Source organism: Teleopsis dalmanni, chromosome 2 (assembly GCF_002237135.1).
Source record: "Teleopsis dalmanni isolate 2A chromosome 2, ASM223713v2, whole genome shotgun sequence".
Taxonomy (NCBI): Eukaryota; Metazoa; Arthropoda; class Insecta; order Diptera; family Diopsidae; genus Teleopsis; species Teleopsis dalmanni.
The window spans coordinates 200264928-200281484 of record NC_051847.1 but is presented as its reverse complement, the minus strand read 5'-3'; the positions used below and the strand labels follow the sequence as shown (position 1 = coordinate 200281484).

General features: G+C 29.1%; 2 protein-coding genes across 2 annotated transcripts in view; one reads left to right on the top strand and one right to left on the bottom strand.

Moving 5' to 3' along the window:
* Positions 1-16557, bottom strand: part of LOC119676554 (mitochondrial coenzyme A transporter SLC25A42-like) — a 71718-nt gene that overhangs the window by 8392 nt on the left and 46769 nt on the right. The window lies entirely within an intron of this gene.
* On the top strand, positions 7681-13718 carry LOC119685687 (mitochondrial coenzyme A transporter SLC25A42-like). The gene is made up of 7 exons (XM_038100044.1): positions 7681-7897; positions 10494-10608; positions 10676-10864; positions 12497-12616; positions 12680-12825; positions 12895-13081; positions 13297-13718. Exons 1-7 carry the CDS (start codon positions 7681-7683, stop codon positions 13442-13444), a joined length of 1122 nt encoding a protein of 373 aa, XP_037955972.1. The 3' UTR covers positions 13445-13718.

Here is a 16557-nt window from a genome sequence, read left to right as displayed (position 1 = left end):
GAACTGTACGAACTTTATTATGGTATAAATATTCGGAGAATTAATATACAGCGGCTTTACTGTTTGAATAAAAAAGCTAAATAGGTATTTGAAGAGACAATTGAAAGAAACAGACGTAGGAAATGATAATGTCTTTAATAAATCGAATAAGTTGAGAGAATGCTGACCACTCCTGATATACGAAACTGAAGAAGAAGCTCACGAAGTGAAAATGTCTGGAGACGAGTGATATGTCAGATCAAAACGCGTTAATGGTTTTGTTAGACTCAACTGACTAAGTTCAAATAAAGAATATATTGAGCGATTGAGCTCTTAAGGTCCAATAGATATGTTTCTCCTTTTAGTAATCCATAAGTGCTTAAGAAAAAGAGAGTAAGTGTTAAGTGATTTGAGTAGGATATAGGCGAACGATTGAATATAAATGTCCAACAAACGTTTAAACAACATTCGTTCGTTATAATATTAATGATTATATCCAATGCTCGATTTTACTGCACACTCTCCCTAAAGTGCAGAGTATGGAATACAACTGAGTAGCCAGCGACTGTAGTCTAATCTTACAGCATACTGAAATTACGCATTTGGTCAACTCCGTTTTTGATATTTCTAGTTACTTTGGTTTAATGATTACAGTAGCGGCAAGGGATACGTCTTGGAACCATTAGTCATTTTTGACGACCAATTGCTGTTCACCCTTCCTAAAAGTAACTATTACACGGGTATAGTGGAATTTCCAGAGGTTATCACAATAACAACTATAATTTAAACGTACGTTTGATTATTATATGGAATACAATAGCTAGAGATTTTTGACATTTCTAGCTACGATACAAAAGTTACTGTACTTACGTATGGATTGAATATAAGACTGAGATAAGTTTAAAAACTACTAGTAAAGAATATATATATATATCAGTGTTAACGCTCGCAAAAACATTAGGTAACTATTACACTTCAGTGATATTGAAATTAAAATGTTAATGATTAATGTGTTAAAGAGCACCACGTTCTCAACCCCTATATTATATATATGAACATATTATGTCTTGAATTACTAATAAATTTTCTTAGAAAAAATATTCCTATAAAGAGGGTCCTATAAAAAAAGTAAACTAAATATTCTTCTATTCTAAACTTAACATTTAAACGTGTTAGATTTAATCTACTCGTTTTTTATAATCTATTACTTATCGACGTGTAGTTCGATTATCGCCTGAACATTGAACCTGCTGCGATAGGTCAGGCGCTTAAACTATTCATTTTTTAGTGATTGTTTATACTCTTTAATCATTATAATTTCTAGTAATAAAATTTAATAAAATTTATTTTAAAATAAAATTCTTTTTCTAAATTTATTAAGCCCCTTAGTCACGATGACTTATGCATTTCCATTTGATTATTTTAGAAAAATTTCAATATGCAAATAAATTGCGTTTCTTCGTGCCTAGATTCAGTGTAAAAAGTGCAACTACATAAAATCTTTGTGTGAAAGAAATTTTTTTTTTAATAACAAATTAATGCTTTTGAACACGTTCTATTAGAATATTTTTTTATTGAACAATAAATAAATAAATAAATAGCTTGGACTTAAGGTCACATATGTAGAACTTTCTACGTCGCTGACTTTACATATGGAAAGATACATGTTTGATCTCAATTTTAGTTTATTTTTAATTTTTTTGTTTATAACTTTTTGCATTGCATAAAATAATTTATTTAAATTTGATTGATGAGAGTAGAAAAAATAAATGTTCTATTATTTTTTTGTTTTTCAATGTTAACTTAACCTTCACAGGTTCACTATATTTTTGCCAGTGTAGAGATGCAATTTTGCTGTGATTGTTTCATTAAGGTCTTCTATTTTTTCAAATTCTAATCTGATGATCATCTATTATGATGACTAATACTATACACAGAAATATTCCTATCAACAACAATGTTTTCAAATGTGAATAGTGTTTCAAATTAAAAAAAGTTAACGTTCAATTTGAAGCATTAAATTCCAAACTTAAATCATTACCCAAGCAAACCCATTATTCTCGTCAAACCCCATTTGGTTTAACTATTTTAGAGTATTATGCAAATCCAACGGGAGGGATTTCAGATTACAAACTTTGATCTGAAATCACTCCAGACTCCCTTCGTTCATGAAACTATAGCTATCATATTTATCTGGAGTTTTATTAGAGACATTCTACTGAAAATTTATTAGGGACAACTGCTAAATCAGTTCTTTAATCGTATGTTGATCTAATGGACTATTTTATAAGTTCATCAAGTATTTATTGAGATATTCCATTATTCTTGCCAGTCATTTTCTATTCTTCATCCCTCTGTTTTTCTAAGCTCAGAGTACAGGCTATGATTATGTTCTATGACGAGTATACTTTGCAGATCTGTACTATATTCGCAAGACATTTGCCTCTCATATTGGTGAGATCACATGAACTTCCCGGAGTTTCTCGGAGTATTTCTATATACTCATATAGTTATTGCAATTTTAAAAATAGATTTCAAATATCAGATTCTAATTTAGTTAGAATATGTGAAAGCCAAAAGTTGCAAAAAAAGTTTTTTTTTCCTTAGTTCTTTCATTAATTCTTTATACTGATTAAATAAAATTTGAATTTATTAATTTAAATTTATTGAATATTTTAATCAAGCAAATCTTTTTTCACCTGAAAAACTGGTTTTGAAACGATGACAATAGTAAGGGATGAATCAGTAATTATAGCCTAACTATAAGAGCTGCGGCTGTAGATGGTTGAGGTTATTTCACTCTGAAGTACTAGTTTTTATATGACGACAACAGTAGAAGATAAAACTGTACTATTTACCTTATTATCAGAGTAGTAGCTGTAGGTCAATATGGTTGAGATTTTTTCTAATCTCAAGAACTGGTTTTGAAACGATGATTGTAGTAGGGGATGAATCAGTAATTATAGTCTAACTATAAGAGCTGTAACTATATATGGTTGAGATTTCTTCACTCTGAAGAACTAGTTTTTATATAACGACAACAGTATAAGATAAATCTGAAGTGTTTGTCTAATTATGAGAACTATGTCTGTAGTCCAAGATGGTTGAGGTTTTTTCTAATCTGATGAACTGGTTTTAAAACGATGATAGTAGTTGAGGATGAATCAGTAATTATAGCATAACTGTAAGAGCTGCGACTGTAGATGGTTGATGTTTCTTCACTCTGAAGAACTAGTTATGTAGCGATGTTGTTGAAAACCAAGTTGTAATGATTACTTGAGAGACATGGTCCTAAGAGATGTAGCTGTAGCTTTATTTTGTTTTTCCTCTTAACCAATTTGAACAACAATTTTATATCTAAATAAAAATATTAGCCATTTATTATTTTTCTTTAAGAAAAACTCTTGAACTTGAGAAAAACCATGAACTGATGTAAACTATTGACTTTCCAGCCACAGATATAATATATAAACTCATATAGTCAATGCGGAAACGCTTCACGTTGAATGGCAATAAAAATGGTGTAGATTCACGTGTCTTTCTAAACTATTTGGATGATGCTTCTTTGTTATCTCAAAAATTATTCGCTCTTAGTTCGTTTCCAAGCAAAAACTTATATTTATATCCAAACAATATTTTCTTTTTGTTTAATATAACTTTTTTATAATATTCGTTTATTTATACAAACGACAAGAGATTTTGGCTCAGATCCAAACTAAAATTTTCACAAAACATTTTTCAACTGGAATTATTGAATTATTTTTAAAAAAATTTAAAAAAATTAAATTTTATTTTCAAAAAAAAAAAATATAAACGAAATTGTATGCAAATTTTAATTATAAACTTTAACCGGAAGATCATAAGTTAAAGTGATTTTCTTTTTTTATTCCATTTAAATATTTTTATATCGCATTTTGTAAGAGTTGTACTTATGGGAGTTAATTAGTTATTAAACTTTAGCTAAGTTTTATTGCTTTACTGAACTTTATCTACTACATTCATTTATTGTACATAACTTTAAATAGATTTATATATATATCTAGTATAATAACTGTATTTAAATTATGTATTTCACACACAATATGTAAAAGGGTATATTAAGTTTGTGACAATGTTCACCACACAGTGAAAGAAGATATCGGGTTAAAGTACCATAGATTTCCTATTGGCAAAAGTTAAGACAATCGACTTTCACAAGCCTCTCCTGAAGCGAATTTTTCACCATAAAATCGTCCATTGTTCGCCATGGACAGGAACAGATGGTTATCATTTGGTGGCAAGTCTGAACTATAAGGTGGATGCATAAGAACTTCCCAACCAAGATTCTGAAGCTTTTGGCGAGTCCTTGTCGATGACTCGCGTCTCCTTTTGCCAAAAGCTGACCATTTCTCAGCGATTCCTTCCTTTAGACGGTCCAATTGTTAAGAGTATGGTTTCGTGTTAAGAGTATTGCCATAGGGCAGCAGCTCATAGTAAGCAGATGATTCTCTGCCAATTCTACCAAACACACACAAAAGTCTTACTAGGGTCAATCCTAGCTTGGCCACCGTTTTAGCCGGCTTACCACGATTCGACAATCACCAACCGCTTCAGAAATGGGTTTATTCCGTCGACTAAAAGTGTATTTTACAAGATGAATTCCATTAAACTTTTTTTTATATAAATATTACTTGTTGGAGTCGTGACTAATATTTTTATTTAACAAACTATTTTATTTTTTATATATAGTATTATCGAATCATTCATACGTATATAAGTAAATTATTTGAATCTAAATTCAGATAGATTTTGTGCGAATTTGAAGCGTATACTTATTAATCATTTAATTAACATGTATTTTCAGTTCTATACAATTTGCAACTATACAATGAAATTTAGTATTAATAAACTAAAATTTACACTTTTTAATAATTAATTAATTAATTATTTTAATTTATACATTCTTTATCTTTGCGAAATTATCTCAAATGCCGTTCACCTTTAGTAATAAATATTTTCAATGAGTCTTGGTCTATGTTTTCATGAAATGCATTCGACCACGAACGATTTATTTACAATTATTTATTTGTTTATAAATATTTTTATATATTTATTATATATATTTTTATATATTTATTATATATATTTTTTTTGCGTTTCTGCTATTTTATTTTTTTTTTTACTTTCCCAATATCTTTCTTATCACTTACAAAGGCCATAAACATGTTGAAAATGTGTGTTTATTAATAATATTAAATTATCAGTTGGCAAAGTGTTCAGCAAATAATATATTTTTTTTTCTCATAAACACATTAACACATGTATTCAGTTTTTAGATTACCAAAGAACTTTTTGAACTTTTATTAGAGATTACTTGGGTATCCATGTAGTCATATTTGCACTTCTTATTCCACCCTCTAACCGAGTACCTAGACACTGCGTTGTTTACTTAAACTATCAATTCGGCCTCATAATGTTATTATTGCATAGATAAACTGTGTGAACAATAATATCTGTTTAGCTGCTATGGGCGTGTGATAGATATATATGTCTTTACCGCAAACCCATATATAGGAAAATAAAATCTATTAATCTTTTATTGTCATTGTAAATATTAAATATATTGCATTTCCAATGAACACTTATATTAAATTAATATGAATATTAAATAAAAAGTAAATTATTTATCAAGAAATTGAACAGTCAATTAATTTTAATACGAGTATATATATATACACGTGTATATTTATGAGCTAACCGCTAAGACAGTGAGGTCGCTAGAACTTTAGGGACTAGTTTGGACAAAAAAAAAACAAAATGCCTCAACAAACCTGCAGTTCGTATACTTACTGGACTACTAACGGGGCACTGTCCCATTGCGCCTATGCTCCAACAGTGGCGAGTTCCAACAAGCGGATTATGCAGGAGTTGCCAAGATGAAGAGGAGATAGAATCTATCAACCACTTTCTGTGGCTCTTTCCAGAACTGCAGACAAGGCGACTTCAATGTCGTGGGGATCACTTTTTCACTGGCTTGGAAGAGATAACGAACGCAAATTTATTGAATCTTTCCCTAACTGCAGACAAGGCGACTTCAATGTCGTGGGAATCACTTTTTCACTGGCTTGGAAGAGATAACGAAGGCAAACTTATTGAATCTCCTCAACTTCAACTGGAAAACCGAATGGTTTAATAAGAATAAGAAAGGTTAGCAACTCGTCTCTACCGATATAATGCTTGAGGGCTTCACAATGAGCAATATATTCCTGCGAGTCTAAGTGCTGATAACTATCAGTATCAGATAATTGTTAGTATCTGAACCTAGCCTAACCTATACGTGTATAAGGTATCACAAAGAATGTATCTATATCTTAGTTTCGTGTCGACGAAAATCAATTGAAAAATATTATTTTTTAAAGTAATGAACTCAAAGTATGTGGTACCTTCAAATACTTTAATTTTTCCATTAATTTCTTAATTTCTGAAATGTCACTTTCGTAAAAAATAAATATTCATTTAAATATTTCTTAATTTTTTATTTTATACACCTAACATATGCATTATATAAATAATCTTGAAGTGTTTTTTGAAACGCAGCCAAAAATTAATGTGTGTACTCTTCTGTTTTTCAAATTTGTAGCCGTGACCATGAAAACTAAGATTTATATATAAAATTATTGATATTGCAGATTATATCTATAAATTCTTCAAATTGCGTCTACCGGTACTCTTAGGCAAACTTATTATTATAATGTGTATGCAAAATAAATTATATATAAATAAAATTAATTTTTCTATTTATAAGTTTGTAAATTAACGAAAGAACAAACAATATTTGTTTAGTAAAATATTTAATTAATTTATTTTCTCAGAAATTATTCACAACTGTCTTTATCTATTCTCAACTAGACAATTTTTAATTGCCTATTAAACAAATTAATACACAAACAATGTACACATCTGTCTTTAACTATTCCCAGCAAAATAATTCTCAAATTGCCACTTAAACTAATTTCTATAAATCAAGATAAACTTCTGTCTTTGGCTTTTCGGCACTCGAAGAATTTTCAAATTTAGAAGCCTTCAAAATACGTATCTATCTTTAGCCATTCCTATTCTTCTCAAGCAAAATTTAAATGTCTTGAAGATAAGTATACGTCTTTAGCTATTCTTGACTAAACAATTTTTAAAGGCCTTTTAAACAAAATATGAATACATGCGAGATATCTAATCTTATTTCCAGTAACTGGTTCCGGAACACTCTGCGGAACCGCTCAACTAAATAGCTAGTCTATGCTTACAACTGTGGTAATACGTATTTTCTTAATAAAACAGAGCTGCGGCTATTATCATATTCTTTGATACATCATGTTTTTCGATACATCATGTTCTTCTTTGTGAAATAATACATATATACATAAAGAAAATAATTCTTAACACTTTCTAATTGAATATATCATATCCAAAGACTGTATATTGCAATATGACTCCATATCATATCTATATTATCATTTCTCTTACTATTTTTATAAATAAACGAAATTGGTTCATTACAGCACTAAATTTTTTCATCTATTTTAAAGCACATAACTATCATTAAGTTCATTGTTATTAAAGCCATCTAAGTTTTTTTTAATTGAAACCTCATTTACATCATTTTAATTTTATTTAAAATTAAAACAAAGTTAGTAATTTTGTTTTTATAATTCTTTTTAGTGTGCAATGAGCCATCTTATAGACAAGCCAAATATAGCGATGCCCATTAAGTCATCGTCTAGTAGTAGTCAATTAGCAGCAACAGCCGCATCCTTACCTGCTTCATTTAGTAATACCACAGCGTCACTAAACACAGCAACTGCAACAACAGTAACTGCAACTCCAATTACAACTACAACAACAACAACTACCGAAAACCTTACAGGCCAAACCAGTAAAAAAGGTCAGTACATTAATTTTCTGTAAAGAAAAAACTATTTTATCAGAGAAAGTAAACATTCATTCTATTCGGATTAAAGAATCTTCTATTTATATCAAATATTTTCTCAGCACTAGGATATCGGTGCTGACGGGCCACTGCATAATAGGTAGGCATGCTATCATACTGGGTTTGCCCAATAATGACTTTTGTCGTGGTTATGGTTTTGAGGATGAGGAAGAAACTGTGCTCTATCTCATGTGTCAGTGCTAATCTATAGCTAGGAGAATATTTAAAATGTTCAGGGTCCTTTTTCTTACCAACCTGACCGAACTGTCATCCTGTAAAATTGGGGACTTAGTCCAGTTCATAGATCTGTAAGGTTGGTTCATCTTCACTTAATCGTGGAGGGAACTTAGCAAAATTCATAAAACTGTCAGGTGGTTCATCTTTACTTAATGAGAGGAGGGCACTTAGCGAAGTTCATAGAACTGTCAGGTTGGGTTATTTTTACCTAATGTGGGAGTCGTTGCCTTTCGCCGTTGGTCGTATGCTGACCTTTAGTCTATGTATGAACAGACGCCAATCCTGTGGTACCACAACGAGCCATTTGAGCTCAAGTAGACTTTCTTGGGTACAAGACTGACACCCTAACATAACCTTACCTAACAAATTTTCGCTCTTAAACTATATACATATTCAACTTTGTGCGTCTATCTCAGAGCTATATGGTTTTTATCTTTTCTTCATTTTCTTCCTTCTCTGCCTCCTCATTTTTCTTCTCTATTTGCTCCGATGATAATGATTTATTACTTGGTATGCTGTATGATAGTGTAGTGTAGAATAGAATAATATAAAAAAGTCTATTATAGTATATTATAATAGTTTTATTGTTATAATCTGTTCAGTGTATTTGCTTGTTCTTTCCTTGAAAAAGGGGGCAACCAACTCCTTATGATCGAGACATATATTAACAAATATCTATGAGACGTTAACTTATATTAATGGATACTACAATGTAGTAGCAATAAAAAACCCAAGGAAAACAGTTTGATACACATCATCTATTTGTCTCATTAGGCTTCTTGTTAACGCAAATACTTTCGACAGTTTTGTAGTGTTTTATATATTATAAGAGGTCACAAGATGGATAAGTCCGTTACTGCTCAATAAAGCAAGTTAGTAAAACAAAAGAACCGTACAAATCTTCTGAAGTTTCAAATCACTAAATGAATCTGAAGAAAAAATGAAAAGATCGAAAAAAAGAAAAGATCGCTTATATATATTCCAGGCTTATTATGCAAACTTCGCCAAAGGACACTTTCTTCAATTTATCTGCCGCGTTCTTTTGCTAAGCGACTTAAGTTAAACATGCTTAACTAACCGATTACACAATACCTATTCTCAAGAGTTATACATAAAAATTTTATTGTGCACTTAACTTGATAAAAAAATACCGGAATAGCTTCAGCTTATTTATTACCATTTTTCTAACACTTTAAATTTTAGTGAAGAACATATAGCAAAATTTACGATATAAGGATGAACCTTTTTTTCAAACTCTCTAAAGATTTCGATGAAGGTAAGAAATTAATGTATATATAAAGACTACCAAACATTGTTGTGTTCTACTATATTTTAATTTCTATATATAATTACTATATATAATTTCTGACATATATAATTAAGCTGATTATGACAAGCAAATTCCAGTTTAATTTCACAACTTTTGCCTTCTGTATGTAGTTTATTATTATTTAATTCTGTTATATTGATACTTGTGTCAAAAAAATAGTACTTAATAGTACTAGTAACGTTTAATAATTATGACAAATAGCAATTGACCTTAAATTAATTTCTTTGATATAATCTCAGGAGTAATCTTTGTGGCAACATCTGCTATGAAGAAGGTATTACAATAGAAGAGCACTTTCTTAATTATGCCTAATGTACCTTATTAACAAGTTTCCTGAACATCATTATATGGTTAAATCAATATCTCACCATTCATCTGTTTTTTTTTTTCATTGCTTCGATTTACATGACTAGAATTCATCTTTAAATGCTCTATGTTAAGATAAAAGCTAACCTTGATTAGGGTTGTTACCTAAACAACCTACTCAAACTATAATATTACTCCATTTGTCTTTAATATATTTTATTAGGCATTAGTAAGACATACTATAAATGTAAATACTGTCAATATCAAGCTATAAAAATATCTTTGGGCTTTCCTTATAACTATTAACCTAAATCATGACAGAAATTTATTTGTTGATTGTTAATGTTCCTCTCTTATTTAAAATATTATTAAGTTGGAGGATTTTGCCCCAAGATCTTTTGTGCCCTTTTAACGAATTAGGAGTCGGATTTCCTCGACACATTGTAATATTTTATCTGCTTTACCGAGTTTTATATCTTTACCCAAAATATGATCTTCACTTAGGTATATTTTCTTTTATGCAACTTTTATATGTACAGACCAAAACATATTCTTTCCATTTCCTGATACTGCAGTGATCTTTAAAAACATTACTTATTATATTTTTTAATGGATACTATATATATATATCACTGCATCGAATTAACATTATATTTGTATATTTGTATTCCCTTTAAGGCACTACAAATTTTGATGCCGTCCTTATCAGTCTATTAGCAGGTGCTGCAGCTGGAGCTATCGCAAAGACAACTATTGCGCCGTTGGATCGAACGAAAATAAATTTTCAAATAAGGTAGATTGAAATATTTTAAATAAACTGCACTAAACTAATATTACCAATATTAAATATAATATTCTAGCAAAGATGTACCATATTCATTTAGAGCCGCTCTTGATTTCCTTAAACAAACTTATGCCAAAGAGGGCCTATTGGCGTTATGGCGTGGAAATTCTGCAACCATGGCGCGTATTGTGCCTTACGCTGCCATACAATTTAGTTCACATGAACAGTGGAGAAAAATTCTTATGGTGGATAAAGATGGCACAGAGTAAGTAAGATAAAAGATATATAGTACAAATAAACATATATACTGCTGATCGTCTTGAAAAGTTTCAGAATAATGTCAATAACCAAAAACTGAGGTTAACTGAAAAGCATATAAATTTGTATGAATATTATGAGAATAGGTTTAAATTTGTCTAATATAATAAAAATAACTTAAAGATATATATTACTATCATAGATAAATATACTAATGGACTAAGCAAACTCATACAAGTAATTGTTCCAAGTAAATTTTAAAGATAGGTACTTTTCGCTACCAGTAGAACTTTTTATAAGTTTTGTTTCCATATATTCTTAGATATAATATGAAAACTATAAATTTAAGCTATCAAAATGTAGGTGATGCTGTCAAGAAATTTAGATAAACTACAGTATGAAAATATCACATATTCTTGGTTTATGCATGCCGAATAAATTCATATAACCTTTTCTGTTAGATTTGCGAGTCTCTCTCAATGCAAATTAGACGTTCCGCTTTTCCAGACAAATAATTGATCTACCAAATATCTACTTGTCACATTATGTAGAACTTAATTTAATATAGAGCAAATTGATATATATGGTATATATATATGTATATCATGCTTGCCGACCCCAAAAGAACAAACAAGACTTTTTCCAGTCAACACCACAAATGAGAAGTTTCTCAGTCTAAATAAATTAAACTTAAAAGAATCAGTGGTTCTTAACTGACGATGCTCCTGTTAACTACTACCTAACTACTATTGAAACTTCGGGACTTCGACTCCTGCAGATTGTGTTTGATACAGTCTGGGACCTTCGCTAATCTTACCTACTCGTGTCGTGTGATTTGCCAAAAAACGAGTCCAGTACCCTCTTTTGAATTAAAGAAGATCTAGAGCCTAGAACAAAGAGACATTATTAGGTTTGTCAACAGAATTTATTTCTGTAATTTAACTGAGAAGACTCTCTCCATATAGATTTTATATGCCTCATTGTAGCGTTATCCGTTCTTTAATAATATTAATCCACTTTATAATTTGTTGCAACCTAACGAGTGGGCCCACATTAAGTTTGTAATATTAACAGTCAACTGGTTTTTGTGGGGATCTGAGGTGAGGTATTAGAGTGGCTAGTAGTAGAAATCGGGAGCGAGTAAAATAAAAAGGTATTAAATCCCGGAAATATTTGTAAATATTGACGATGTGGTCCCTGTTCCAAGAACGGCTGGTTCTACGTCCCAGATCCACTCTTAAGTTTCGACGATCAAGTGCCGTTTTGCATCTTACAAAGGAACTACACAAGCCCAGCGGGCTATAGCATATAGTCCTGCTGTCCACTTTTTATGTTTAGGCCAATATTCAACCATGGGGATATTTATTACACATTTATATATATAGGATATATATTATCATATAAAACAATTTTTGTTATTAAGCACTTAAAATAATAAATAAACTTAACCATTCGCTTTTATTTCATATTATGGATCTTTAAAAGTTATAGTTCTTAAATGATATATTATTGTAATTTGAGAAACATATAATTCTTAACAAGTTACTATAAAAAGTAGTAGAGCTCCGGGAAAGTCCAAAGATAGTTATAATCATTATAAAAAAAATTTAAAAGAATTATTTTTTTATTTTTTTTTTAGCACAAAAGGTCGAAGATTCGTAGCAGGTTCATTAGCAGGCATTACATCTCAATCTTTAACTTATCCACTCGATTTAGCGCGAGCACGTATGGCAGTGACAGATAAATATACTGGATATAGGTATGTAAGTTAGATCATCTGTAAATAAAAATTAATAATTTTTAAATTTTTGTTTTTTTATAGAACATTACGACAAGTATTCGTAAAAATTTGGATAGAAGAAGGTCCACGTACATTATACAGAGGTTATTGGGCAACTATATTAGGCGTCATACCATATGCAGGCACATCATTCTTCACATATGAGACACTAAAACGAGAATATTATGGTATAGTGAAATGAATATACATATATATTATTTAATAAAATTTAATGTTAATAAAATTTTTTATAACAGAAATAACTGGCAATAGTAAACCAAATACTCTAAGCTCACTGGCGTTTGGTGCAGCAGCGGGTGCTGCTGGTCAAACGGCTAGCTATCCACTGGATATTGTGCGCAGACGTATGCAAACTATGCGTGTTAATAGAAATGGCAATAATAATTATCCCACCATATACTCGACTTTGAAAAAAATTTACAGGTAAGAAACCCACTAACTATTAAAGTAACTCTAGACCGACAACTTCCAATAGACCGACAATTTCACAGTTTTGAGACTTAAGTCACGACTGTGAAATCGGTCTAAGTATATTTGTTGTTATTGTTAATCAGTGCTTTATGGCTTTACTTTATATGTTTCTAAAAATTTCTCAAAGTTAACAATTGAATTAATGGAATATTTTGAATATTTTGCAGAGAGGAAGGTATTAAAAGCGGTTTTTATAAAGGACTCAGTATGAATTGGATTAAAGGACCAATAGCTGTTGGTATTAGTTTCTCTACATACGATTTAATCAAAGAACTGCTTAGAGAATTATTTCATTTGAAACGCGGTAGAAACTGAATTTCGGTAGTAAAAAGTCTATAAGCTTTTAAAATATATATATTAGGCTTATATTTAGATTACTATATTATGTGTTGTCTGTTTAGAGTCATAGAATTGTTAAAATTGAAAAATTACTACAGATTTTTTTTTAAATGTTCTTATTTTTTTTATTATCTTATGATTTCATTTTACTAAATTAATGAAAATCATGTAAATTTATTTAGTTTAAAAATGTTAATAATTTAATTTTAATAGTAAATTCAAAAATAGAAACAAAAAATAAACTTCAGTTAATTAAAAAATTAGGAAATTAAATTTTATAAAATTCTTTTATTTTTTATATAATAAAATTGTATATAAATATTGCGCTTATACGCTTTTGCGAAGAATTTTGATGTAAAAAAAAAAACGCAAAATTATTAAATCGTTAAATTTCACCTATTTTTTAACGATTTTTTTAATTTTGTTTTTCCTTTGAAAAGAAATTGTTTATTTATATAAGCACAAAGGACAATAATATTTTTTAAATATTTGTATATTACGTTTTATATTATAATATTAAAAGTATACGTTTTATTTCTTGAAGAATTTATTTAAAGTTTTTTAATTGAATAACTGTTAACTTTAAAAAAAAAACTTTTAAGCTGAACTGTGTGTCTATTAAATTTAATTTTAAGAAAATTGTATAAATTAATTTATGAATTTAAAATAAAATAAAATAAAAATTGTTGCAATATTAAATTTTATTCTTATAAACTGTAATGTCACTAGTATTAGCATATTTTAATCCCAGTAGAGCTTAAGAACTTAACAGTATTTTCGTATCGAAAACCATTTCGAACGTCACGATATCTATAAGTTCACATATAGTTAAATGCCTTTTAGGAATTAATATTTTAGTTGGGTCGTCAATACATTGAGATCCTTATAACTATATCCTGATCGAAACAAATGAAATCTAGACTGTCAATTATTTTGTTGTAGGGATTTATAAAAATGAATAGATTCATTTTACAATTACAATTGGTATAGTCACTGTTGGGAATCTCATCCATTCGAAAGAATCCCTTTACTTCTTACTTACACATTATTTAATTTATATTCGGGTGCATAAATACGTATTTGTAATTCCTTTAAACCTCTTTGGGCTATATATATAAGAAGTAATGTTAAGCTTTTTCCGAGTTAGTGCATCTGGGCACTTTTACTCTTTAATAGCTGGTGGGTTTCTGCAGAGTCCCACTTATTTAATGACTGATCTAAGATCTGCGTACCGCCCTGTACGGTTAGTGATTACTTTGAGATTAGATCGTGCTAAATAAGGTAGCCTGTCGGTTTTCGCATTTAGCTTCAAAGCTCTATCCCTTATGTATTTTTTGACCCGATCTATTCTAAGATCTCAATTATAACTGGTTATACTCTCCTTGTTAATACTCTCATACGATCTGACGTAGTTGTTCGTTAAGTCATAACCGTTAAAAATTTATCTAGAGTTAGAAACTTCAACATTACCATGACATGAAAGTCGTTGTTAATATTCTTTAGAGAATTCTCTCACTACATTGGTTACCTTTTTGTTAGGTTATTGTACAACTTCACATGTACGTAGACTATGGGTGCTAAACACTGGTTCAGATTCCATCAACATTTCTAATTTCAATTTGGTGCTGATATTATGCGAATATTTGAATGACAATTGCATTCTCTAACAGCTCTTTTATTATTATATGACTTTTATTTAATCGATTATTAGACAATTCAGTTATTCCAATAACAATGTCGTTTGTGTTATTAAAAATGCCATCTGTCTTCTTCAAAGCAGAACTTATTTTCATTTTCTATTCATTTCAAGTCACGATACAATTTCATCAGCTGTTTTTTGTTTTGATGCGGAAACAATATAAAAAAGTGAAAACGCTGGAAGTACTGGAAATACAAATATTGTTTTGGACTGAATTAAATTCAAACGACTTTAAAGTCGCCATATAAATGCAAAGCATATTCAAATATAACGTAAATATTATTACAAACATGTTTTAGCTGGCAATGCTGTTGAGTAGAACGTATAGGATATGGTTACCAACAGCATGATTTTTATTTAATAAAAGCTCAGCTTTCGATCATATATATATAGATAACTATATAAATTAAATTATTTGAAAATTAAATTATAAGTAGATAATATCAGTTATTAGAAAGTATATATAATTTTCTGAACATTGCATTGATACATAATATCCGATTCTATATATACTACTAATAACGGCTATTAAGTGTAAATATATATAAATATATATTTCAATAAACTTATTATTAATATATTTTACTCAGGTAATATTGTTACAATTTTTCAAATCAGAGATATACATCCAAATTTAACGAAATATATTGAAAGAAATAGACTTCAACGAAAAGATGAAGAAGAGTGTCGTTTGAATCAAATACTAAGTAATTTTAACTGTATTATTATACTAATTTAAATTTATATGGATTTATAATTATTAAATTTACCAAACAAATTTATAACTTTACTTTGAATTATTTTTGAATTCTGAATTGTGTTCTAGTATTTAAAAACTCAAAGGAAAATGCAATATAATGTATTAATGCTCATTAGGGGATTTTTCGTTATCATAATTTAAAATAACAACAATTTACTACAATTCCCGAACGTTAAACATAAACATCTAATATCAATATTTATATATTATTTTAATTTTTCCGCAGTTATTCTCAATTTGAGATTATTAGAAAAGGTTAATTTTAACTCAGTTTATACCTGTATATCTATCCAAATCTAATGTATATAAATAAACATGTTAATATGTTTATCATTTGTTTTAACAATTTAAAGTATCATGCAGCTCTTTGAAAAAATAAATTCAAATGCCTTATCAATCGTTTATTGATATATTTTATTGCTCTTCAAATGTAGTCGAAGGGTCTTACAGTTTAATTTAATGGTTCTGAGAAAATTATTATCATATCATATGATACAAACAAAATGTTTACTAACAAAAAATTTGTTAAGTAAAATATATACAAACATCAATAACTAAGGTGTACTTCATTATAAATAGTTTTAAAATAAAATTTATTTCAGTTAATATTGTTCTATTGAAGTTTTTCTT